The sequence below is a fragment of the Leguminivora glycinivorella genome, chromosome 9 (assembly GCF_023078275.1).
Source record: "Leguminivora glycinivorella isolate SPB_JAAS2020 chromosome 9, LegGlyc_1.1, whole genome shotgun sequence".
Taxonomy (NCBI): domain Eukaryota; kingdom Metazoa; phylum Arthropoda; class Insecta; order Lepidoptera; family Tortricidae; genus Leguminivora; species Leguminivora glycinivorella.
The window spans coordinates 24,166,689-24,194,033 of NC_062979.1; the positions used below are offsets into that span (position 1 = coordinate 24,166,689).

The window sequence follows — 27,345 nt, forward strand, 5'->3', positions numbered from 1 at the left end:
ACATCAGGACAAAAGTACGAAAAACAAAAGATTTTGAAGACAATAGCAATTTCGTGACATGCATTTTGAAAAGAAACAAAATTGTTATTAAACTCCAAATACAACCTGCACGGTTTTACAAAATAAGCGTTACCTTAATTAGCGTTCAAATCAAGAGTGAACAGGCATCTTCTGGGCGAGCTCACTCCATCGTAGGCCACGTCTTTGCCTTTGGCTAGTCTGTGGCCAAGAGTAAGCCCATTTATAAGAAAAAACCTTTGGACTTATTTATTAGAATAGAATAGCAGAATAAGAATAGTTTATTATTAATCCATACTAATATTATAAATGGGAAAGTGTGTGTCTCTTTGTTTGTCCGTCTTTCACGGCAAAACGGAGCGACGAATTGACGTGATTTTTTGAGTGGAGGTAGTTGAAGGGATGGAGAGTGACATAGGCTATTTTTTTCTCTTTCTAACGCGAGCGAAGCCGCGGGCAAAAGCTAGTAATAAATAATTTCAATTACATTTTGTCTATGGCCCCACACTAGGCTTAGCCTGTCACGTGGCAGCCAAATTAAAATAACTATACCTACGGGTGCTAGGAGTTTCTACGAGCATTGCAACCATGATTACATTGCTGTTGAGAAAATTTCCAAAAATATATATGTGGAGAAAATTAAGAGTATCTAACTTAAAACACCTCTTGAATAATCATAAATTCATAACACTAATAAATGTCTGGTTTAATCTATCGCCCGTATGAGGCTTACACACTGTATGATACTTCGTGGCAAAAAGAAAACGAAGCAGTTCAGACAAACAAGTAAACAAGTACTTTATATAAAAAAGCAATCAAGTAAGTAACTAGACCAATTCGTTCAATCGAATGCTTCAATGGATTATCTAAGTCCAATTGACTGAAATCACTGATGCATTACTTATACCTCATTATTTAAAACTATTTGTCACTAACAAATCGGTTATCTCGTATTGTTCGTCATATTGTTACATACATACATATAATCACGCCTGTATCCCATAAAGGGGTAGGCAGAGCACATGAACTACTAAGTGTCTGTGCCACTCTTGGCAAAAAGGGGCTGAAAGAAAACCAAATTGTGACTCGCTTCGCTCGTGGTTCAACTATAGAATCCTTTCACTTGCTCGTTTTTCAATTCCACACTCGGCGTTAAAATACAACTTTGCACCCTTGTATAACAAATAACTATTAAATCCTAGTAATGCCTCTATGACCACAAGCGTCGCCGCGAGATTATGATTATATTCTGGCTAATAGACAGGTAGGTATCTATATCATTGTAATAATAATAGTAAGGGTTATTGACCTTTGCCCAAATGAAGGCGGAATTGTGAGCATACAGAAGGCGTTACTACGCATTATTTTATTGCTTTGCATCAGCAATATCAATGATATTGCAAAAAATGCTGATAAGTTAATGCTAAGATAAAAAGAAATACCTTCTAATTGATAATGTACATGTACAAAGGTATCAGTCTCGTATCAGTCTATTTCATTTTCATTTTCATTTTATTTCATTTATTTATTTATTCTGCTATCAACATAGGCTCATAATTATATTATTAAAATTATAATACATTAAATTAATTAAAATATAATATTAATAAAATATAATTTAATTAATTAAAATATTGGGATATGGGTTAAATTGTGGCGTAGGCGAGAGGCTGGCAACCTGTCACTGCAATGTCACAGTTTCGTTTTCTTTCAACCCCTTATTTGCCAAGAGTGGCACTGAAACTTTAGTAGTTTCATGTGTTCTGCCTACCCCTATATGATTGTATGTATGTATGTAAATTAATTAAATTAAAATACACTAGAGCTAAATTATAATTATCATACTTAAAAATTAACTTAATTAAATTTATAATAGTCCAGAGGACTTTGCTACCAGCATGTGAATCATGTGACACTGTTTGAGTTGCAGGCGTCCATAGGTTACGGTGACCGCTTTACATCAGGCGGACCGTATACTTGTTTGCCACCGACGTAGTATAAAAAAAAAAAGACAATGGTTCAGATACTGGCAGTCAAACCTCTCCGCCAACGCCCTCAAGATGCTGCTGGAACAAGCCCGCAGTCTGCGCACCTGGGATTGTACAGCGTTTCCTTATTGTATTGTAGATCTATAATGACGTAAAAGTACCTTACATTCCGCAATGAAAACGTTCCACTTTGTCGATTACTATGAAGCCGTTTTGTCAGCTTATTCATAATAAAGGTACAAGTAAATCTAAATGGTAACCGACAAAGTGGGACGTTTTACTAAACACACTCACATATAATGGTGTTTTTATGTGACTTTCGAAATTAGACGACTTTCGAAATTACCCCAACGCACCCTATATCCCGGTCAATATAAGTCTAATGAAAATACATGTGATCAATGTCGTGGTGACATACTGAAGCGCAGATCAAATGCTAGCCCAGCAGGACTTGGTACAGTCAACCAATTTTCCAATTCTACAACCATACCCTAACCCTAGGCCATTCTACAACCATACACCACCACACCACACACTCACATAATAAAAAGTTTATAATTGATGTGATTCTCCTCCTCCCTTCGATTGGTATCAGTTACATTGCACCCCAAGTACCTAAAATGAGAGCATATGTGGGACTCCCGGGTGGAAACCGACCGCATGGGCGTCCCAGATATCGCTGGTGCGAGGAAGCCCTGAAAGACCTATCCGCACTCGGTGGACCCAACTGGCGTGAAGTGGCGCAGGATAGGGCAGAGTGGCGATCTCTTGTGTCGGAGGCCAAGATCCTTTATGGGTCGCTGAGCCAGTGAAGTAAGTAATTGATGTAATTAACACTTTTAATAATATTTCTACAAATAATCAAAATTGCAATGATTGCAATGGTTTACTATCAAAACTTCAAAAAGACAGTTTAATTATTACAACCCATGAACCCACTTACAATTGACTTACAACCTTTGCTTACAACCAAATTATAACTATCAAACCTTCATAAATACTAAGATCACAAATGTCAAATCCTAAAATCTTCTGTCAACAGTCAAAATATAATCAAAATTTCTAAGTTTACATACGCGTTTCTACTTTAGATGATTTTAATGTCCATTTAGACGAATATAATTTCAATTTATCATTTAATGTGTTCAAAATACTTCGTACCTTGTACTTACGCGGGAATAAATACTTTTGTTGCAAAACTTAATAAAATGACGTTTAAATAATGCAAAACCGTGGCGACGCATCCCTCCAAACAGACTATTTAGTGTACAATAATGCGGTGGCAATGTCCAGCAATGTCCTATTTTCTTTGGACAAGATCCTTAGAGAGCTCGGCGAATGCGGGACCTATCAGAGGAGAACCTACTGTTTCATTGTGTTTCCTATTATGTTTAGTGCTTTCTGGAAGTCTCAGTATGTCTTCAATGCTGGTAAAACGCCTCACAGGTACTCTTCTTTTTATTTTATTTTATATTAAGACCACAAAATTAAAATTTTGAAAAAACCCCCGACCGAGTAGACCGATTTTCATGAAACATGTCTAAGAACACTCCCGACTAACTCAGCTTTTAGATAAAAAACTAAATCTAATTCGGTTCGACCCAGACAGACATACAGACAGACAGACACGTCAAACATATAACACCCCGTCGTTGGCGTCGGGGGTTAAAAATCAACACCATCAATCCTTTATCGCCCACTGCTGAGCATAGACCTCTTTTCTACGCCACTTGTCCCGGTCCTCGTGCCGTAGCCGAATGGCATTTCTGCGACGCAAAACGCCAGGTTTGCTGCGAAAGGTAACCTGGCTCTGTCGCGCCAATACGCAAGTGCGATAGAGGTAGATAAGATATCTACGAGCGTTTCGTTTCGTGAGCGTTTGTGCCATTCGGCTATGTAACCTGGGTGGCTAGCCGAATGGCACAATCGCTCACGAAACGCTCACGAAACGAAGCGCTAGTAGATATCTATCTCTATCGCGCTTGCGTATTGGCGCGACAGAGCCAGCGGCGTATCGCTTTCGTTTGGCGTCGGAGAAATGCCATTCGGCTACGGGGCCTGAGCTAGTCTCATCCAGTTATTATTTATCTGTAATTTTGTAAGTATACATACATGTCTCCTAATGGTCAGCGATCACCGCTGTAAAATCGTAGTGCTTTTCTTGAAGAGTGTCGCTGAAACTTGAGCAGTTTCATACCCCGTTTGGGAATGCAGGCGTGACTTTATGTATGTTTTAACTTCGCTCATCTGTGGGCTATTCCACCATAGTGACTCTTGACACTGACAATTTTGTGCCTATTTCTGGGTTGATAAATAAAATTTTAAATTTCGAGCTCACTCCATCGTAGGCCACGTCTTTGCCTTAAATGGCTAGTCTGTGGCCAAGAGTAAGCCCATTTATAATAAATAAATAAAAAAAAAACCGGTCAAGTGCGAGTTGGACTCGCCAACCGAGGGTTCCGTACAAACTTTCAAACTCCCCAGTTAAAATAATCTCATGTTTTCACATAACTCTAACGACTTGACTAGAAGACAAAAGTATAGGTACTAATGAGCATTATTGTGTATAGCGCCATCTCTCGGTGAATTCGCTAACTAATTTGCGCGACCATAGTATGTTGGTTTTTCAGGGATTATTCTTTATAATGTTAACCGAGTTAAACAATTTTTACTTTATTGGAAAGAAGATGATTTACATAACATCTCGTATTAATTTGAAGTACTATATACATCCGCAAAGGTGGGTAAATTAAAAGTAAAAATGTGAAAAGTTTTTTGTGAATTAAAAAAAAAGTATTCAAGATACAAACACGATTATATTTTTCCTGTAATATTTAGTATAAAACCAATGTTTTCTAAAATTTTCATAATTTTTCGTTGGTAAACTTCGGAGATAAGGGGGGGGGGGGACGGTATTTTTTTTTTTACATTTTCCTTCAAAATTCTTTTTTTTTCCACAACAAAAAAATTATAAAAAATAGTTTATTTACGTTCAATTTAAGCTCTTTCTAACGATACCCCACTTGACCTAGTAACTTGAAATTTACAGTTTGCCCCCCTTTCATTTTGGCCATTTTCTACAATTAAAATGAATAAATTAAAAAAAATTATACATTCTATTTGTAGAGGTTCACAATGTTCACAACTATTCCAAATTTCAAGTTGATAGCATTAGTAGTTCTCGAGATATTTAGGAATGTGACAGACGGACAGACAGACGGACAGAGTCGCACCATAAGGGTTCCTGTTGTACCTTTTTGGTACGGAACCCTAAAAATGCTGACGGTTCGAGCCGAGCGCCATCTTAGCGGTCTCGTGTCTTGGATAATTTTTTTTTTTTGCTCATTAATGTTGTTTAAAGTGTAATATCGATAGCTTAAGTTTTAATCTTATTACGCAGTAAACTAATTTTGTAGTGAGAAGCTGATGAAGAATTAATCTCGAAACGCGTTTAGCCTCTTTTTTGTCGTCAACGGCCGGTAGTCCACGTGCTCTTGTAAAATCTAGCTATCAATTTACAAGTGCTAACTCACCGTACACTGTCGTACTTACCGTACCAAAATCACTAATTAATATTAGCTGATATCACCTTGACACTGGCGAAATAGCACAGAATCTTATATCTTTAAACGAGCAATTCTTGTATATTTATTTATTTATATATTTATTTATACTGACGATCTCGGAAATTAACCGCTCTAACGATTTCGCTGAAATTTGTTATGTGGGGGTTTTTGGGGGTGAAAAATCGGTCTAACTTATCCTTAGGTCCCGGAAAACGCGACTTTTCGAGTTTTCATGTGTTTTTCTTCGCGCGCCATCTCGTGTGCAGTAGTTGATGTACTGTTAAGACAGAATTCTTTCGGTCGATGTAAGTACTATTTATTGCAAACACTAGATGGCGACACAGGTCAAGGCTAAAATGAATAGAAAAATACACTGAGTTTTTGTGGCGAATCGCGCGCCATCTCGTGTGGAGTAGTTGTGTTGTTAAGGCTGAGAATTCTTTCGCTCGATGTAGGTACTATTCATTTTTGAACTAGATGGCGACACATGTCAAGGATACGAAACAGAACCGAGCGAAGCTCGGTCGCCCAGATATTATATAATAGTACAAGTACAGAAGGCTCACTCCTTTGATGTTCACAAAATGCCGCCATTCTAAATTCGTACCTACATTAACAAACGGACCGCACGCGAGCAGCTAACATTGAATTTTATTGCGCCGCGCGAAGGTCGTCGCCAATGAATGGGCCGCGAACTCGCGGCCGCTGGCATGTACTTGTAGCGCGGCGATAGACTCGCGGAGTGAGCCGCCCCTGGAAATAGTCCCAATGATGGACTGAAGCCATTTATTTAAAAAAAGTTAAATTGCTACTCCGTGTCAATATTTCCTTGTTGAACAGGCAATGAACGGCGAAATCACTGTCAGGCGACAATTGTCACTCTGAAATAGGTCACAGTGAGTTTAATCCATTTCTCGACATCACAGTAGGTACGGAGAAACGATTATGGGCATGGAATACCGAACATATTTGTTGCGTCATGCTTTGTTTTAATATTGATTTAATGACCGATTCGTTTTTAAAATGGAGTTTTTAATGGCTGTTTGTTGTGTGGAATAATGTCTGACGTGGAGGGCTCGTCTTTTATTACACACCTCATAATAATGTACTCCATTGACATACATAATCGTCACTACTTTGAAAAAATCTCATATCTCACGCTGTTCCTCAAAGTTAAAACGCAGTAAGTCTATATGTATTCCATACATACTTACTACAATTTTCTTTTCATTGACAGACGAAGATACAAGTTTTTTTTTAAAGTAGTGACGATATGTTATCTTATAACTAAGACCTAAATAAAAGCCGTAGTTCACGCTCCATGGGATATAGTAGTTGTCTCTCTCTTATCTCTCTATACAACCTGGCAAAAAGAGTAGACAATAATAAGGGCGCAAATAAACCGTTTTGCATGTGGCAACTACTGAGTCACTTTTGTATGAGAACAGCAACTGTTGCTAAAGAGAAATTAACGATGAGGCGCAAAAACGACGGGGTGTTATAAGTTTGACTTGTCTGTCTGTCTATCTGTGTGTGTGTGTCTGTCTGTGACATCGTAGCTCCCGAACGGTTTTTTTTGTCTGAAAGCTGAGTTAGTCGGCAGTGTACTTAGCCATGAAAATGAAAAAATTAAAATGTAATATTTATTTTTCAAGTAGGCATATAACAATGCGCATATGAACGTTGAATAAAGCTACGCCGGCTCTAACCCTACGCCTCAGCCTCGAGAAGATTTCAGTCCCCCTCAATTGGGAGGGAGTATCCACTGTGGGACCGGCAAGAAACTCGGCGGGCCACTTCGTTTCAAAACATACATCTTATAATTAACATGCATTAAATAACAAGATACAATTTAAAACGGTGTATCATGTTTCATGAAAATCGGTCTACTATTTCGCGGTCGGGGGTTTTTTCAAAATTTAAATTTTGTGGTTAGGTTATTGCCAAGTAAGGTTTGCATGGGTAACCAATAGTAGCTGAAGCGATTTTGATGAATTCACGTCTACATCCTGGGGGGCGATTTTTGAATCTCGCATACGGGATTTTGTCACTACAATACCGGTTGAAAACGGTGACTTGCTTATTATTTTCAGTAACAATTTTCTGAATTCGAACGCGTGAGACTCAAAAATCGGCCCCCACCTATCTTTTGTTCATTTATCGCCCACACCAGAGTTGAACCCCCCACGGTCGACTTCTACGACAACACTCATGGTAGGACTTGTTTGTATAATTTTCTTTTTAACTGGTAATGAATACGCTGGTTGCCATCATCGTCGCATGCCGGTAAATGACAATTACTGCAATGTCATAGTGGTCATAGTACACTGACGACTAACTATACAGGTCATTTCGTATGGATGTATAATTAAACTATTTATTTCTTAAAAAAATAAATAATTCTGTGACTTGTGGTATGAAGAGAGATGATGAGAATAGAATGAATAGAAGCCTAAGTAAGCATAAGCATAGGGATGAAATACCTTCTTAAAAATACAGAAATTTGTAAAGTAAATAAAAAAAAAGTTTCCAACGAATTGAGAACCTCCTTCTTCGAAGTCGGTTAATGGAGTAATTTTATTTTATGAATTCATTGTATTAAACACAACCCTAAACAAGTCGTTGAAATTGAAAGTTCAAGATTCAGCGTTGAAATTATAAATTTTGAAACTATTGTCGGACTTCTGATTCAAAATACCTACACAGTTTATTTGCTCTCAAGTGTATATAATCACGTTTTCTGCAATCAGATGGGAAGACCCTATTGTGAACTAATCTACAACATTCTGTGGTACTGTTTGCCAGTTTTATCCCCACGGTGGCTAACAAGCACACATCCTGTTTGATTAACAGTAACCACTATAAAGGGTTATGTGTGCAGATCGAGTTTGGGCATTTCATCAGTAATCTCAGAGGAGAAATTTGTAGGAGTTGTAAGTCTTGAAATTTTAACCGTTTCTGTGCGTAGGTATGACACGGGAGCTGTGTCATTATTGTGTAATACGCCAGTTTTAGTAATACTATGACACGGCTAGCGTGTAATCTAAAGTTGTTTGCCGCCACTGCGTAAACTTTTAGTAAATGGGCATTTTCGCGAGAAGAATCATCAAAAAAATGTTTTGTAAGGTAGGTCAATATTACGTTTTTCCTACTCAGAATCACGAGCCCTTTCGATTCTTTTTTCACGAAAATGCCTAAATGGAACAAATATATCAATAAATTGACATTGAGTATCGAGTAAACAAGTATTTAGGTAAGAGTTTACAGTTTTACATACATACATACAATCACGCCTGTATCCCATAAAGGGGTAGGCAGAACACATGAAACTACTAAAGCTTCAGTGCCACTCTTACAGTTTACAGTTTTAACAGTTGTATATTAGAATTGACATTTAGCATGTAAACGACTTGGTGATATTACTATGTATAAGTTTATTATGTGACTGAATAAATGAAATGAAATAGGTAGGAGAAGAAAATGGGGATTTAAAATTTTTGAAAAAATTAAAGAATTATTTTCAAGAAAAATTCCCGATCTAGCTCCTGGTCGTTGTTTATTTAATTTAAATTGGCGGTAGGAAATACATCGTTAGGGTTTCTTGTAAGATACGCTTATGAAATAATGAGCGAATGATTCCATTGTGCAATAATCTTACCAACTCAGTTAAAGTGGATCAATTTGTTTATTATGCTGTCGCGTATTTTTATTCGGCCGTACAGTGGACTATTTCAACACAGCTACATGACACTTGATACTGAAAAGTCTGTGCCTATTTCTGGGTTGATAAGTAACATTGTTACTCAGCGTCAATATTTCCTTGTTGAACATGCAATGAACGGCGAAGTCACTGTCGGGCAACTGTCATTATTTGTGAAATAGGCCACTGATATATCTGATTGGCCGGGGCGCGCAGAAATATGCCTAAGAAACAACACAAACAGCATACTCACTGTGTAATGGGATATATGGACGCCGTGTTATGAAGCGTTTTCAAAGAGCGCGGGGCCATTAGACATAATTATGACAAATACTGTTAAATACCACAATTTCAACAATGCAGGTTCAAACCTAAAATATTTTTTTATAAATACCTATTTATTTATTTATTTATTTAAACTTTATTGCACAATACAAAAAAGTACAAATGGCGGACTTAATGCCAGATGGCATTCTCTACCAGTCAACCTATTCCTAAATTACACGAGCACTGGCCCCGTAGCCGAATGGCATTTCTGCGACGCTAAACGAAAACTAAACGCCGTGAAAGGTAGTCTGGCTCTGTCGCGCCAATACGCACGAGCGATAGAGATAGAAATCTACTAGCGTTTCGTTTCGTGAGCGTTTGTGCCATTCGGCTACGTACCCTGGTTGTGAACGTTGACACAACTATATCAAGGGATTGCGTTCCCATACTAAATTAATAACTATGAGAAATAATTATGCGACTATGAGTTGGCTTCAATGCTCCGTCTAATCTTACAGTTGAGGTGGTCTGTGGGAAGACCAATATTGTCGTGTGACACGACTCATGAGTCATCCTCAATTTGAATGCAGATTTAGTCTGTCTCGTAAGTTTGTCTACACCGGAAGAAAGGCAAGGCCGTGCGTGTCTAGGACAGGAAAATGGGGGTAAATCATACACAGATCTTGTAACACTTCCTATTAATTAGAATTAGATGAGGAAAACTATAGTATCTAGTAATTAGTAATGGTAACTGTAAGTTGCAATTAAAACTACATTTTCCTTCAAAAAGGCCGTGTAGGTAAGGTAATTCAGGGGCAGATCAGAGGTAGACTGGTGAATGATAGTAAAGTAATGTTAGTGAATGATACTTTTTTAACCGACTTCAAAAAAAGGAGGAGGTTCTCAATTCGACTGATTCTTTTTTGTATGTATGTTACTCGATATCTCCGAGAATCATGGACCGATTTTCAAAAATTTTTTTTTAATCGATCAGGTTAATCAGGTATAACCCCGAGATGGTCCCATTGGCACCAAGTCGGGGTCTGATGATGGGATCCTGGAGAAATCGAGGGAACTCTTCAAATGTTATAGGCACATGTAATGTTTTTAGTGTATTTTTTAAAGGTATACCAGTATTTACGCCTGATGGTAATAATTTTATGTGGCTGAGCTGATGATGGAAGGTCAACTCCTCAATGGTTAGGAGTTAAAGGATAATTCTTTCACTAGTGTACATATATTCGGACTGATACATATAATATCAATAGGAACCACTATTATTTTTGAAGGCGGTTTTATTTTTTGTTAAAAAGTTTATTTTTTAAGGTTACAATCTTACTATTGGAGTACTAATATATATTCTGTGCTATTAGCAATTAGCTGGCACTGATTGTCACAAAGTGAGGGCAGCACCAGTCGTAAATAATAATATGTGAGTGTGTTTAGTAAAACGTCCCACTTTGTCGGTTACCATTAAGGCGAGACTTGTATTGTGACTTTATATGAATAAACTGACAAAACGGCATTATAGCAATCGACAAAGTGGGACGTTTTCCCGTGTACTCTCACGAATTTACGTACAGTCAAGTGTAAAAATACGTATCGAAAAAATCGTCTCATAAATATGGTACTACGCTCTTATTACACCGGACTAAGATGCTATGGGACATATCTTTGAGTAAGATGTGTACACCCATTATGTTTAAACTTGACTGTTATTACTTTTAAATATGCATGCCATGCTCATAATGTAATTATAGGTACTTAAAAGAATGTAGCAGTCTCGAGATGCCATTGGTTACAAAACCGTCGGAACTAAACGTGACCTATGAAATGACTGCTCTTGACGTTCTAATGAACACAAGTTAAATTATAATCTATTGAAAATATTTCAACTTGTGCTGTCTTAAAGTATAGTCACACTACTATGTATATAAATTAAAACCAAAATAAATTACACATATGAAAGAAAAAGTGACCAAGTCCTCTGGTGCCTGAGGCTGGAACCAGAGGCCTCCAGCCTCAGGCACCAGAGGACTTGGTCACTTTTTCTTTCATATGTGTAATTTATTTCGGTTTTAGCTCTTGACGTTGTTACATTTTCTTAGGTACCTACTCTTATTAAGATGTTAATACGAGTAGGTTATGCACCACCCGCTTAACTCAAGGTTAGTGGGCTGTCAACTGTTAAATTCTATATAAAGTGGTGGGTTAGCCATGGGTTAACCCTCCATTTTCGGTGGTGCAAGTGACCCTAATATTTATATATTCTATGATTAAGGTAGCTAGCTAGCTATTCCACGTCTCGATTTTTCTTCTTGTAGAATGCTCCAAATTCTAGGTAAGTACGTTTCTTCTACAATCAGTAAAATATCTTTCAGAAAACAGCTGCATTCCGTTCCTGCAATCTTAACCTTGACCGTGACTTATCCATAAAATAGTTTTTAGGGTTCCGTCACCAAAGCACAAGAGCACTTTATTGCATGTTTATTTATTTATGATGTAAATTGAAATGTTAGTTTTATCTCTTGATAAACTTTTAATCATTAGATAAATTTAATAGATATTAACTTTTTCGCCATTGATAAAAAACCAACACTCAAAAACACAATATGACAATAAACATTACAAATTGAAATAGATATCATACACGAAAGAAAAAATGGCAAGGCCCACTGGTGGCCGAGCCGGGAATCGAACCCGGGTCTTCAGCTTACGCTATTTCTTTCGTGTATGTTATCTATTTCAATTTATAATTTATATATAGTAGTGTGACTACTTGAAAAAATAACAAATCAAAAAATATTCAATAAGATAATTTGATTTGTTCCCTAGTTGTAATAAACATTACATTTCATTAATTTAATTTCAATAATTTGGTAATATTACTATCTTACGTGGAATTTATCATCAACACAACATGAAACAAAAAACGAATATACAACTGAATTAAAAAAAGTGGATTGCCGTTTTTATAGTTTTTTTTTGTTAACGTACATATATACAATCACGCCTGTATCCCATAAAGGGGTAGGAAGAGCACATGAAACTAATAAAGCTTCAGTGCCACTCTTGGCAAATAAGGGGTTGAAAGAAAACGAAACTGTGACATTGCAGTGACGACAGGTTGCCAGCCTCTCGCCTACGCCACAATTTAATCCATGTCCCACAGTCGCCTTCTACGATACCCACGGGAAGAAAGGGGGTGGTGAAATTCTTAACCCGTCACCACACAGGTTTTTTTTTGTTATATAAGAAATCAAAAATCAAAATCAAAATCAAAATAATTTATTCAGCAAATAGGCCACAGGGGCACTTTTACACGTCACATGTACATAGGTATTTAAAAAAATATTTAAAATTGAGTTGAAATTACAATTGATACTATTATATACTAATTCTAAGTTCTAACTAAAGTTAACTCTATACAATTAATTAGAGATGTAGAAGGTCTCTAAATGTCGAATTACAACCAAGAACTACACTAAATTTTAATATAAAAAGTACAAATACAAAAAAAAAAAGTCTAAAATTACTTTAGAGGTGCAAATGACTCTAAATGTCACAACTAAAAATAAAATGTATATCTACTTAATCTAATTCTCCTTAGAGATGTATATGGTCTCCATGAGTCAAAATCATATATTTAAAATATTCACTAAAAGAAAGAAAACAAACGACAACCGAACAAAGTGTCCTAATTTAATAAAAATTAGAATTAAAGTTACTAAGTTATAACAGCCCCAGTAAGCTTAAACAGACCGGTCTTCACAGACGGCACCCGTTCACGAGTATGACGCGTATCTCAGCCATCGCCTCCCTCAACCTTTATTCGGGAAGGTGGCGACCCGATCAACGACGCCACCGCAGCAAAGACTTTTAAGTGTGCATGACATGTTCAAGCTGCCAGGCTAAATTAAATATTCAAATAATAAAACATAGCTGTAAGACACTATATTCTGTGCTCGTATGTTACAAAGGAAGGAAATATAGATTTATACAATAAAATTAAAGTAAGATAAACATTAAACACATAATCTTGGAGATGTATAAGGTCTCCAAGTGTCCACAACTAAACTTAAATAAAAACAATATAATCAGACGAGAATATGTTCTCATACGTCAATTGAACACTAGTATGCTTAATTACACAATGCAGAGAAAATGAAAAAATATATACGACTTCATTCATCTATTGACAAGCAACCACCTTAAAGGCATCCCTATCATCTATAAAATCCTTCACAGTGTAGTACGCCTTACATAACAACAAACGCTTAATGCATGCCTTAAATTTGTCAAATGGCAAATCCACTATATCGGTTGGTACTTTGTTATAAAAACGTGTACAGTTCCCGACGAAAGACGTACCAACCTTACGGAGACGGTGGGCGGTCACAGCAAGTTTATGTTTGTTCCTTGTGTTATAGTTATGGATGTCACTGTTAAGCTTGAATTCGTGGATATTTTTCCGAACATACATAATATTTTCGTATATGTATTGAGAGGCAACGGTAAGAATGTTCACCTCTTTGAAGAGGCAAACGAGTAGACAGGGTGACCTGGCCCCGTAGCCAAATGGCATTTCTGCGACGCGAAACGAAAACGAAACGCCGCGAAAGGTAGTCTGGCTCTGTCTCGCCAAAACGTAAGAGCTCAAGAGATGTCTACGAGCGTTTCGTTTCGTGAGCGTTTGTGCCATTCGGATAAGTACCCTGATAAGTAGTTAAGCGAGTTGGAGATGCGTTACCGGCCTTTAAAATAGTGGTACGGCACCTGTCTTGCGCGAGTCAGACTCGCACTTGGCCGGTTATTTATACCTGATCGCCACGAAATGCCCATATAAGTTGTAAGGATTCTTTACACCGACCGAGGTAACCTGCGGTATGTGGGTCGCGGTCGTTCTGTTTCGCAACTTTGAGCATCAACAGGAAACGCTATTGTGATCAAATAAAAGTCGTTTAGTAAAGAAATATCTGGTGCTTTATGAGTAAATACTAGATTATTATTAATAGAGATATTAGATAGATAGAAAAAAAAATGATTATTTGCATTATTAAGAATACTTTATTTGGAGTAGGTAAGTATTATAAGCAATAAACCGCCGCCAAAGATGGAGATTTGTTATTCTTTTTTTTAATATAGACCTGCAGTGTTGTTTATGGCACCACATGGTACAGTCACCGGCATAAATCTGTAATGATTTGAACCTTGTCACATTAACGTCTTGTTTGAAATGTCATACGAAATTAAGTAAAAAAGTAAGGAAGATTAAGAACTCGGGCCGTCTTCTTACGCATGCTTTTAGCGACGACGACGCGTAGGTAAGCGTCTTCATACTAATTTGGTCGGCTGGAGCCGATTTCACGTCGATAGATTTGGGGGGGGGGGACCCGGCGCCAAAACAAAACACCACATTATTCTAATGAGAGGTCGTTTATGTGATGGTATGTATGAGTATGTGTGACATTCTTCTTCTTCTTCAGGCCTTAGTCCCATCTCTATTTGGGGTCGGCTCTCCTAGTCCTAAGTCTCCAGAGTGGTCTTTTCTGGGTCGTCTCTGTGTTCGTGTTGGAATTCTTTAGGTCTTTCCTTATGACAGACATCCATGTAGTTCGAGATCCCCCGCGAAGTCTTGGTTTCGATTCCAGTTCCAGCACTTTTCGTGTCATGTGATTGACTGGCCTCCTCATGACATGGCCGTACCAGCGTAGTCGTGTTTCTTCCAGCTTGTCAGGTATTGGCCTTATTTTAAAGCTGCCACGGATATACCGGTTAGGTACCCTGTCTAGTAGTGTGACCCCTGATGACCACCTCAGCATCTTCATTTCAGCAACGTGCAGCTTGTCGGTCTGTTGCTTTTTCAAGGGCCAGCATTCCGCTCCGTATGTCATCGCTGGTCTGACTGCTGTTTTATAGACTTTTCCTTTAACCCTTACTGGCATTCTAGTATCGCACAGCGGTAGTAATGGTATGCCATAATAATGTCACACAGTATGTGTGACATTATTATGGCATACCATTAACTTTTATCTGTCATTATTTTATTACACCTAACAATTCTAACATGACAATCCTATATATTTTGCAGTTGAATAACCTAACCGAAAAATTAAAATTTTTAAAAATCGCCCGACCGCGACATAGTGGACCGATTTTCATAAAACATGGCTTAGACCACTTCCGACTAACTCAGCTTTCAGACAAAAAAAATCCAAATCGGTTCATCCGTTCGGAAGCTACGATGCCACAGACGGACACACACACACACACACACAGACAGACAAACAGACAGACACACACACACAGACAGACACGTCAAACTTATAACACTCCGTCGTTTTTGCGTCGGGGGTTAAAAAATGAGAGGTCGTCTATGTGATGGTATGAGTATGTGTGACATTATTATGGCACATGTTTTGACCATTAACTTTTATCTGTCATAATTTTTTTACACCTAACAATCCTAACATGACAATTGTATATTCTGCAGTTTAATAAAAACGTTTTACGAACAAGATAAAGTTGAAAATTACGACGAATTATATTTAATGGTACAGGAAAATCTAATGAAGGAAAATAGTCCTTTAGATAAGGAAGAGCTCACTTTATCTTGACACAGTTTTATTTTACATAAACCATGAATATAATTCAAACGTGTTGTTGTAATAAATTAGTACCTACTTATTTTAATTACTCAGTAAAGCGTAAAAATACTAAAGTGGCCTAGAATTATATTAACTGGGATATAGACCTTGATTACCACAGAGGAATACTGCTTGTAATATAAGTTAAAACTGTTCTAATATTATTTTTTTGGCAGACGAGACACAGTTGCTGCCTAGTATCGGGTAGTGGTACTATTTGATGCGCTATTTGATGCGTGATTGACGCGTGATTGTCGCTAGATGTCACTATAACTATGCCTATACAAATAACTCGCATTTACTGGTGTAGGGAGTTACAACTCTTCCCTTACTTATTCCTCTATGTTGATTACCTATTTTGTCAAGCAACCGATATTTAAAATACAGTGCATTTTTTTAGAGCAATGATCTGAAATTGTTTTGTTTCTATCACACCAAAGAGATTATATAGAGAATAACGGTCAAAATGTACTTTCCATTAATCCTTCAAATAATTTATATCTAAATTTGATCTTCTCCAGATGCGCCGTCCCAGAATGCGAGTCCCCACCCTACAAGTTCGAGACGGGCGAGTGGGGCCTCTGGGCCCTGGGGTCCCAGTGCCAGCGGCCGGCGCCCAGCGACGATGGCGCCTGTGCCCAGGGCGCCTTTAGCGCCAACGTTACTGTCACGTGCGATAAACATGTGTATGGCAGCCGAGATACTATAGTAGCTGAGGTAAGTTCAGGGGGCACTATTGTATGAGACGGCCGAGTGGGTCCTTTGGGTTCGGGGCGTCCTTAGTCCCAACGTTACTGTCACGTGCGATAAACATGTGTATGGCAGCCAAGATACTATAGTCGCTGAGGTAAGTTCAAGGGACACTTGTAAATGACGGACGAGTGGCGCCTTAGCCCAAATCTTACTGTCACGAGCGATAAACATGTGTATGGCAGCCAAGACACTATAGTTGCTGAGGTAAGTTCAAGGGACACTATTGTAAATGACGGAGGAGTGGCTCCTAAGCCCCAATCTTACTGTCACGTGCGATAAACATGTATATGGCAGCTGAGATACTATAGTCGGTAAGTTCAAGGTGATACTAAGAGACAGGTGAGTGGAGCCTCTCATCTGGGCCCGGGGGTCCCAGTGCCAGCGGCCGGCGCCCAGCAACGATGGCGCCTGTGCCCAGGGTGCCTTTAGCGCCAATGTTACTGTCACGTGCGATAAACATGTGTATGGCAGCCGAGGTACTATAGTCACTGAGGTAAGTTCAAGGGACACTATTGTATATGACGGACGAGTGGCGACTGGCGACTTAGCCCCAACCTTAATGTCACGTGCGATAAACATGTGTATGGTAGCCGAGATACTATAGTAGCTGAGGTAAGTTCAAGGGAGGTAAGAGACGGGTGAATGGGGTCATTGGTCCCAGGGTGCCTTTAGCGCCAACCGTAATATCACTTGTGAGGAAAGCATGTGTCCATACACCATTGCCAACCATTGGCTACCGTTAGCCATAATACTATATTTGCCGAGGTAAGTTCAAGGGTATGATACGATTATTGATAAACCACGAAAATTGGTTCGTATCATTAGAGTGTCCTTATGTTCAAGCGAACTTTGGTTTGAAAACAGCACATTTTATTACATACCTAAATTGTAAGTTACAAGTGATGTTAATATAAAATGTTGGAGATTATCGTCTCGTGTCGTCAAGTAGGGATTATTGTTTTGTAATCATTTTGTCTAAATCCCTTTAAGTGGCAGTAGTTTATTGACAGATAAAGTCGAGTGCATGTCGCGTTTGGTTGGACTAAAGAAGTCTGTACGTAGATTCACTTTCAGTGGAGTGGAAAACTTCATTTATTTTAAGACGATATGGTTTAAACTTATACTGTGTACAGTCAACCAATTGGAACCCTAGACCACTGTAGAACTATGTCACAGTGACGATATAAATCAGATTGTAAGAAATCTCTTACTGCGTGTTATTTTGACACATGGTTGTAGAATTGGTTGACTGTACCAAGTCCTGCTGGGTTAACATTTGATCTGCGCTTCAGTATGTCACCACGACATTGATCACATGTATTTTAATTAGACTTATATTGACCGGGATATAGGGTGCATTGGGATAATTTCGAATATTGTAAAGTCGTCTAATTTCGAAAGTCACATAAAAAACACCATTATATCTATCATATCAAGATTCCCCTTTCGAAATTACCCGAGCATTTCTGATGTACTTCGAAATTATCCCAATGCACCCTAGATCATGATATCCTCTTTGATTTCTGTTGAGCTCCTGATAACTCGACGCAGATACATGCATCATGATCACGGGAAAACATAATTCATCATGATCACGTGTATTATACTATGTTTTTTGGCAGAATGACGTGATGTGTCGCCAATCATTCGCTAGCCAAACTGGAGACTGGACAAGGGTGAACCATTTCATTATAATAAAAAAGAAAGAAAGAAAGAAACGTTTATTTGGTGTATAAAAATAAATGAAAACTTAACCTATTACATCTTAGTTTAATAACACTTTATACACCAAAATGGTTGCCACTCAGCTTTTGCCGATGACTAACTAAACTTAGTTAGTTAGTAGTGGCTAACTAGCCATGGCGTTGGTTTTCAGGGCAACCAAATAAATAAGTTAACTGAATAGAAACATGCAAAAATATTTATAACATGAGGGAGAGGTGGAGGAGGAGGTCTAGACATCAAATTACTTGTTTTATCAGCAATGTAATATCGACGATATCTATCTGGACAAGACACGTGCATGATAAACCCTCTGCCACCGATGTGAGCGATGTGACGTCCAACAGACCATTTTCACCTTTATGATTTTGATAATATTAATAAGACGTCAGGCTGGTTAGAGGTAGCAAAGGATAGAGAAACCTGGACGTCTTTGGAGGAGGCTTTCACCCGAAGGGGGTCCACACAGATTAATAAGAATAGTAATTAGCATATACATAATAAATAATATACATAATTAAAATGTTAATCTATAGCAAAATACATACCCAATTGAAATATCACATATAAAACATATATATATTGCATGCTGTTATTCAAATGTCTTACTAATTTATATTCGAATTACATTCTCTAAAAAAAAAAAAAATAATAATAATTAATTAATATTTATCAATAAATTTAATTAACGAAATTTTTGTTATGTACAACAAAGCATGTTAGTTAAAAAATAAAAATTAAAAAGTCAAATTATTTATGTAAAAAAAAATCTGTATGGAATATAATAAAGCTTTATTCATTCATTCATTCATTCATTCATTCATTCATTCAATAAGACGTCACATGGCACGTCCTTGGCAGAGGTTAAAGAATATTTAAATTTTAACTTAACAATTTCCTTTATTTTAAAATATAACTTTGAATTGAATCTACGGGAAGGGATTCCTCCTTACCTTGTGGAGGTTTGATGCGTTTATTACGCTTATAATGAAGCTCCAATACTTGGTTCATGATTCCACCAACGTCTAGGTTTAGAACAACACGCGCTTTTTGAAGACAGATGGACGGTGAACCCTTCATTTTTCATATTTGCCGGATTTCTTTGTGCCAAGATTTGGTTGGCAATCTATAGTTATGAATGTTATGATAGGCTTAGGAAGCGTCGGCGATGTGATGTTCGTAGCAGGATTCTTAGGATTTTTATAAATAATAAATAGTCTACGCTACTCAGATATTTATTACACGTGTGATAAGTACGGTTTTTATTATAAATACATAATATCTTACGCTACCGTAATTAAATCAATAAACACGTGTATCATAGCTACATACTAATGTTCTTATTAACCTATGTCTGCAACTTTGCATTCTTATATTTTATTAACCCCCGACGCAAAAACGACGGGGTGTTATAAGTTTGACGTGTCTGTCTATCTGTCTGTCTGTCTGTCTGTCTGTTTGTCTGTCTGTGTGTGTGTCTGTCTGTGGCATCGTAGCTCCCGAACGGATGAACCGATTTCGATTTAGTTATTTTTATTTGAAAGCTGTGTTAGTCGGGAGTGTTCTTAGCCATGTTTCATGAAAATCGGTCCACTATGTCGCGGTCGGGGGTTTTTCAAAATTTTAATTTTGTGGTTAGGTTATTACCTAGACGTACAAAATGTCCGTTTTCACTAATTAAGTGATAGACAAAAGAAGCAACTATAATTTATTTTTCCCCTCACTAGCTCGGAAACACGTGTTTTGTTCTTTAATACCAGCGGGTAAAAACCCATTTTATCCACTAGTGGGTAAAGTAATCTGAACTTGAATATAGCCAAATTTTCTGCTTTAAAATTGATAGAAGTGGGTGAATCTAGTGATGAAGATGTTTTACCACCTGTGGAACTACTGGAAGCAGTGATATACGCGTTTTTTGCGTTGTGCTTTCCTCGCTATAGTGAGGGGAAAAGTTTTGTGTTACACTCGGGTGCAAATGTATTTTTCTTCTCATGTGTTGAAAAACTCGCCAAGTTCAGGATTCTATTTCCAACTATAGAATCCTTTCACGTGCTCGTTTTTCTATTCCACACTCGGCGTTAAAATACAACTTTGCACCCTTGTATAACAAATAACTATTTCTGCTGTCCTCCGGTCGGAAAGCGTCAAATTTCAGGCCGCAGCGCTAAACGAAGTTACCGCTTCCCGCCTCCATCGAATAGAAAATAAAACATTACAATAAGATACAAATGCGGAAAAAAGGAAGTTCGAAACGAGTGGCGATAAATTAAAACACGACCGGGGTGTTTTAAATCGACACGTGTTACAAATTTCCTTTTCGCACGTGTATCGTACGATGTTTCAAGTACAAATTACGCTCTAATGTTTAGGCCTGACAAAAAATAAACCACTTCTGGTATCGAGTAGTGGTACTGATAATTCACACTATTTGACGCGCGATTGACGCGTGATTGTCGCTAGATGTCACTTAACTATACCCATACAAATAACTCGCATTTACTGATGTATGGAGTTACAACTCTCCCCTTACTCATTCCTGTATGGTAGGTACTGAAAATAGTAGACGTCTTATTAGAACTATCTAATAAGACGTCACACGTATGCGTTCAATGTCGTGTGACATCTTGTATAAGGCCTCATACATTACTACGCGCACGCTTACCATTGGCGCGGTCTTTACATGTTCTACGCTTTGTTTCAGTTCGACCTGGCGTGTCAGGAGTGGAAACGCACCTTGGTGGGCACCATACATAGCGCGGGGCTCTTCGCTGCGTTACCGCTCACTGGCTACATTTCCGACACGTGAGTTACACCATAAATTAAATATAACAAGATCATACCACCCCATACATTAAAATGCGACCGCCTAAGACCGCGCTTACACTCCACCACACATAGATGGCGCCACAAAAATGTCACTGTCACTTTTGACATAGATTTACGGCTCTGAATTGACACTTAATGCCAATCTACAAATAATCGGTGGCAACAAGGCATTTTTTTGTGGAGTATAAGCGCGTTCGTAGGCGGTCGCATTTTAATATTTTTAATGTATGGGGTGGTATGACCTTGTTATATTTAATTTATGGTTACACCGAAACAAGCAACTAACTTGGCCCAATGGCCCAAACCACAAGAATCATAAGACCTGGGGCCCGTTTCTCGAAAGGTACAAGCCTTGTATTACAAGTGTGTTTCCAGGACAACCCATACTATTTGACAGTTCGCGCACTTGTAATGACAAGACTGGTACCTTTCGAGAAACGGGCCCCAGGGGATCGGTTTTTGAATTTCGCACGCACGAATTTGCCGTTTGAAAGTCTGTGGAAAACGACGTAATGCTATTTTTGAAAAGGGACGGCTAGTAATTTTAAATCTAGTGGTCAGGTAATGACCACTCGTTTTCGATTCTGTTAGTAGAATTTAAATCGCTAGTAGTGGAGATATTATTGAACGAATTTCACGAAATCGTATGGCCGAGATTCAAATATCGGCCCCCAGTAGCCTGTTTAACCACAGGTCCCTCAGGGCTCAGTTCTCTCCGCGACCCTCTTTTTGCTGCACATCAATGACCTGCTTAAGCCCGGTATCGTTGGGTATGCGGATGACAGCACGGTCACGGAAAGATATCTTTCCGATGCGAGGGCCAGTGTGAATGACACCAGATCCCTCAGGGAGGCGATGGTGGAACGCCTGAACTTGTCCCTGGACGCCGTATCCAGCTGGGGCGAGGCCAATTTGGTTGGATTTAACGCCACCAAAACCCAGGCGTGTTTATTCACCGCGAAGCGGAGCCAATTTACCTTGGCTCCCACTTTCCAGAATGTGTCCCTTCCGCTAACCGACCACTTAGAACTTCTCGGTGTAAGCTTGAAGTCCAACCTGAACTTTGGGTCGACCATAGAGTCCAGGGCTAAAAATGCTGCCAAAAAACTTGGTGTCCTATTTAAGGTGAAGCGGTATTTTACGCCGAATCAGCTTATCTCCCTGTACCAAGCACAGGTCCGATCGTGCGTGGAATACTGCTGTCACCTTTGGGACGGTTCCGCCAAGTATCAGCTGGCGGCCCTGGATGCGATAGAGCGTCGGGCACATAGGCTCTTCGGCGATGACCCTACTATTAAGGCAAAATTGCAGACCCTAGAACATCGCCGTCGAGTCGCTTGTCTGTCGATATTCTACCGGATACATTCTGGGGAGTGCGCTCAAGAACTGCACGACCTAATTCCTCCTTCTCCTTTCCATCTTCGGACGTCCAGGCGAGGGGAACGAATGCACCCGTATGTGGTTAGTGTTCCATTTATCCGCACAAAGCGATTTGCCTCATCCTTTGTAATGCGGACTGCAAAGGAGTGGAATGCGCTCCCAGCATCGGTGTTCCCAGAGAAATACGACCTCGGTCTCTTTAAACGTAGAGTGAATAGGCTATTACTGAATCGGTAAGCTCCATCTTAGACTCTGTCTTCACTTCCCATCAGGTGTGACTAGGGTCAATCGCCGATCAGTCCATAATAAAAAAAAAAAAAAAAAAGTGACTATTGTCGCCCGACATCGAAAGTGACACTTCGTCGTTCATTCCCTGTTTAATATAGAAATAACAATGTTACTTGTCGACCCAAAAATAGGCACAGAATTGTCAGTGGCAAGTGTCATGTCACTGTGGTGAAATAAGCCACGGAAATAATTTTTCTAACAAACTTACATGACGCAGTAGGTACAGTCAACCAATTGGAACCCTAGGCCACTCTACAACCATGTCAAAATGACAAGCAGTAAGAGATTTCTTACAATCTGATTTATAACGTCACTATGACATAGTTCTACAGTGGCCTAGGGTTCCAATTGGTTGACTGTGCTGTGCGTGTGTATGCGAACCATGAAAGTAGGTCCTCAATAAGGTGTAAGTGGATGAGAATGAACGCGAATGAATCATTCTTTCATGTACTAGAGGCGCCCTCTGAACAGTTTTGCAAAAAAATTTGATTTTAAAACTGAGTTTGAAAAAATATATGAGTGTGTTTAGTAAAACGTGCCAATTTGTCGGTAACCATTAAGGCGAGATTTACTGGTATGTTTATATGAATAGACTGACAAAGTGGCTTTATAGCAATCGACAAAGTGGGACGTTTTCCCGTGCACACTCGCATATGGTAAGTCACCGGCATAAATAAGTGATGATTTCTGTACCTTATCACTTTAGCGACGTGAATGAAATATCATACGAAATAGGCTACTTGCCCCTTTTTAAAAGTCTATCTTATATTATTAATTACTGTCCAATTAACCAAAAAAAAAAATTACCATATTTTATTACGACTTGAAAACCGCAAAAAACATTTTTAAAGTATACTTTCACCTAATCAGGCAAAAACAACATTAACCATGTTAATCTATAGATTGTCTGCATGTTGTCAATCGAATTAAACACAAATCTTTCTGACATTACCTAAGTATGGGGCATAAAGTTCAGTATGTCAGTGATTGACTTCATTGACTTGACATGAAGTTAAGTTAGGTTCTATAAATAAATAAATATTGGGGACACCTTACACAGATCAACTTAGCCCCAAACTAAGCAACGCTTGTACTATGGGTGCTAAGCGACGATATACATACTTAAATAGATAAATACATACTTATATACATAGAAAACATCCATGACTCAGGAACAAATATCAGTGCTCATCACACAAATAAATGCCTTTACCGGGATTCGAACCCAGGACCGCGGCTTAGCAGGCAGGGTCACTACCGACTGAGCCAGACCGGTCTATGACGTCACTACGTGACTGTCAGCGTTTTAGGTGGCCAAAGTTTAAAAAAATGTTATACACATTTCTAATCGAAAATACGTAGTCATCATTTTTTTAATAACAAAAATCTATAAATATTGGTGTTTTATGTAAAATACTACAAAAAACAATCATCTCTTCTGCCAAATTCTATATGAGTCTAGTAGCCAAACGATTAAAAGCGACAAGGTACAGAAATCATCACTTATTTATGCCGGTGACTGTACATCAGCGCTAGAAAACCGGTTTTCAAATAAAATAAACGCATAAAAATCGATTTACCCCATAAAATATTATGTCACGACTTATTAAAGTTGTTCACGCTAAATTAACTGGTGATATTGATAAGGTGGGATAAATACCACGTTTGTCATGTTTATTACCATACCGTATTGACATTTTGTAATTTCTTTGCATTTTATCGTTGCTAAAGTCAATGCCATGCGCCGGACATAAAATATTGTATCCTTATTAAGTACAAAAGGTTATGACCTTGGAAAATTGCCTTTAATATTTTTTTATTACATCTACAATACCTTCGCTACTTTATGTACAGTGAATGAATTTATTTTCCTCAAGGCAGTAAGTAGTTCGTACGGGTTCTAAAAGATTGGTGAAAAGCACATGTGAAGTTTTGCATATTATAACCCAGTATTTAGAAAAATTGAAAATAAAAAACTAAAAAGTATGGAGTTATAGCCGCTACGTCTATGTAATGTAAGTTGTTATTATGTCTAGTTAAACACGGGCACAAAAAAAAACACCTGACTAAACAGAGCAGTTCCAGCGACGTAGTAAATAAAATAAATACATACATACCTACTAGAGGTACATGTTACACAAGGGCGGATCCAGCTTCGTGCCCAGGGCAGGGGGGGGGGGGTGTCACGTGGTCTATTTGTATGGCCAACCTAGGCTGCGGGGGGGTTAAGACCCCCTTGCCCCCCCCCCCCCTGGATCCGCGCATAATATTACATTACGTACTCGTGAACATAATATATGCACGAGTTTCTATAATGGGTAGACAAATCACTGCTGGAATTTCACTGCTTTTGATTGAAAGATAACAAAATTGTCATATTTCAGTGACAGGTTGACATCCCATCGCCTATACTCTCACTCAGTCAGGCGGAAATGTGGTATCTTTCTTAGCCTGTCACGTCACGACACGAGCTAATGAAAATATAAAAAAGTGGAAACGTGTTTAATTGTGTGAATATTTTTCTATCCATAAATTCACAACCCATTAGTGGTATTAGAAAAAGGTATAGATAATTACTTTAATTTATTGTTTTTTGTAATTCTGTAAATTATCCAACGACGTAGATATTAGCTGAAGAAAAATTTAAATTTTCCTGTCTTTGGTAACATTTTATGCAACGACAGATTACGATTGCTAATACAATTTATCAGGCGTTGATTTTATGTCTTATCCATACTAATATTATAAATGGGAAAGTGTGTGTGTCTGTTTGTTTGTTCGTCTTTCACGACAAAACGGAGCGACGAATTGATGAGGTTTTTTAAGTGGAGATAGTTGAAGGAATTGAGAGTGACATAGACTACTTTTTGTCTCTTTCTAACGCGAGCGAAGCGGCGGGCAAAAGCTAGTACAAAATATGCGGTTTTCCTTTACAAAGGCCCTCAAGCACCAAGTTGAAGTTGAAATTATTTTAGACGAAACATATTTATTGTAGGTACTACGTATATTCACCCCCTCCTTACTCCCAGTGTGTGGTCAGTGGTTAAGAATTTCACCACCCCTGTTCTGTTGCGCCCCTATTCTTTTCGTGTCGACTGTAGAAATAGGTCTAGTTGTGGTTTGGGCGTTGGGTTATCCCTGTCGCTGCCCCCTTTAATACCCTCTATAACCTCTTTAGTCGCTCCCTTCTATCTTTTGTTCGTTTCCATCACCGATCTCATCATACTTAAATAGTTAGTTACTTTTGGTGGGACCAGGGGGGTTACCATGAAGTGCTAAAGCCGTTCAGTTTAGGTTGAGAGAAAGGGACGAAGCTATAACAGTTCCATAGCTCCGTCCCTCTCTCTCAACCTAAACTGAACGGCTTTAGCACTTCATGGTAACCCCCCTGTGCCTTAGTTGCTAAAAGTGACACTGAGAACTTCAGCTGTTTTATGTGCTCTGTCTACGCCTTAAAATAGGTGTGATTTTATGTATTGTGTATATTAATTTCAATATGTATTTTCAGTTTCGGCCGGCGCACGGCGTTCGTGCTAACAGCTGTGATGGCAGCACTGATGGGTCTCATCCGCTCTTTCTCCGTCAACTACGCCATGTATCTCGTCTTCGAGTTCTTGGACGCCACGCTTGGCTCCGGCGTGTACAGTACTGGCTTTATTCTAGGTTGGTATTTATGGTTATTCTTTGTTACTAATGAGGCCTACTCATGGAAACAATCATTTTTTTAGTAGGTTGTAGGGCATTTGTGTCGCTTAGTTTCAAAATTGTTTAAATCCATTGTGCTTTAAGGTTGAATATTTGAAAAATATGATATAATCTGAAAGATAATCTACCTTATAGCAGAATGGATTTACCCAAGTTTGAGGTTAAGCGACACATTTTTGCTAGAGTATATTTTTTTCAAATGATATTATGTTGTTAGTTCTCAGAATAAAAAGTAAAAAGTGTCCCAAAAATTTCAGACATTTTATTGGAGAGTAAGTACCCTATGTTCAGTTTGTTACCACCATAATAAAATTGAAAAATGGTCGCACATATGAAATGTTTCTTCTAAAAGGGTGGAAAGAGCTCGTGTTTTCGAGCAAAAAAAAAAACATTAAATGCTCGTAACATGCTGAAAACATTCGAAAATGTACATCTAAATAACTTTCCAGCATTTCAGAAGACTTCGCTACTGAATCGGAAAAGGA

General features: G+C 38.4%; 1 protein-coding gene across 1 annotated transcript in view; it reads left to right on the top strand.

Annotated features, from left to right (window-relative positions):
• Nucleotides 1-27,345, top strand: part of LOC125229588 (organic cation transporter protein-like) — a 48,572-nt gene that overhangs the window by 1,453 nt on the left and 19,774 nt on the right. Inside the window, exons 2-4 of the mRNA XM_048134463.1 lie at nucleotides 16,708-16,903; nucleotides 21,363-21,463; nucleotides 26,664-26,818. Coding sequence (XP_047990420.1) covers nucleotides 16,708-16,903; nucleotides 21,363-21,463; nucleotides 26,664-26,818 — 452 coding nt within the window. The remainder of the gene's footprint in view (nucleotides 1-16,707; nucleotides 16,904-21,362; nucleotides 21,464-26,663; nucleotides 26,819-27,345) is intronic.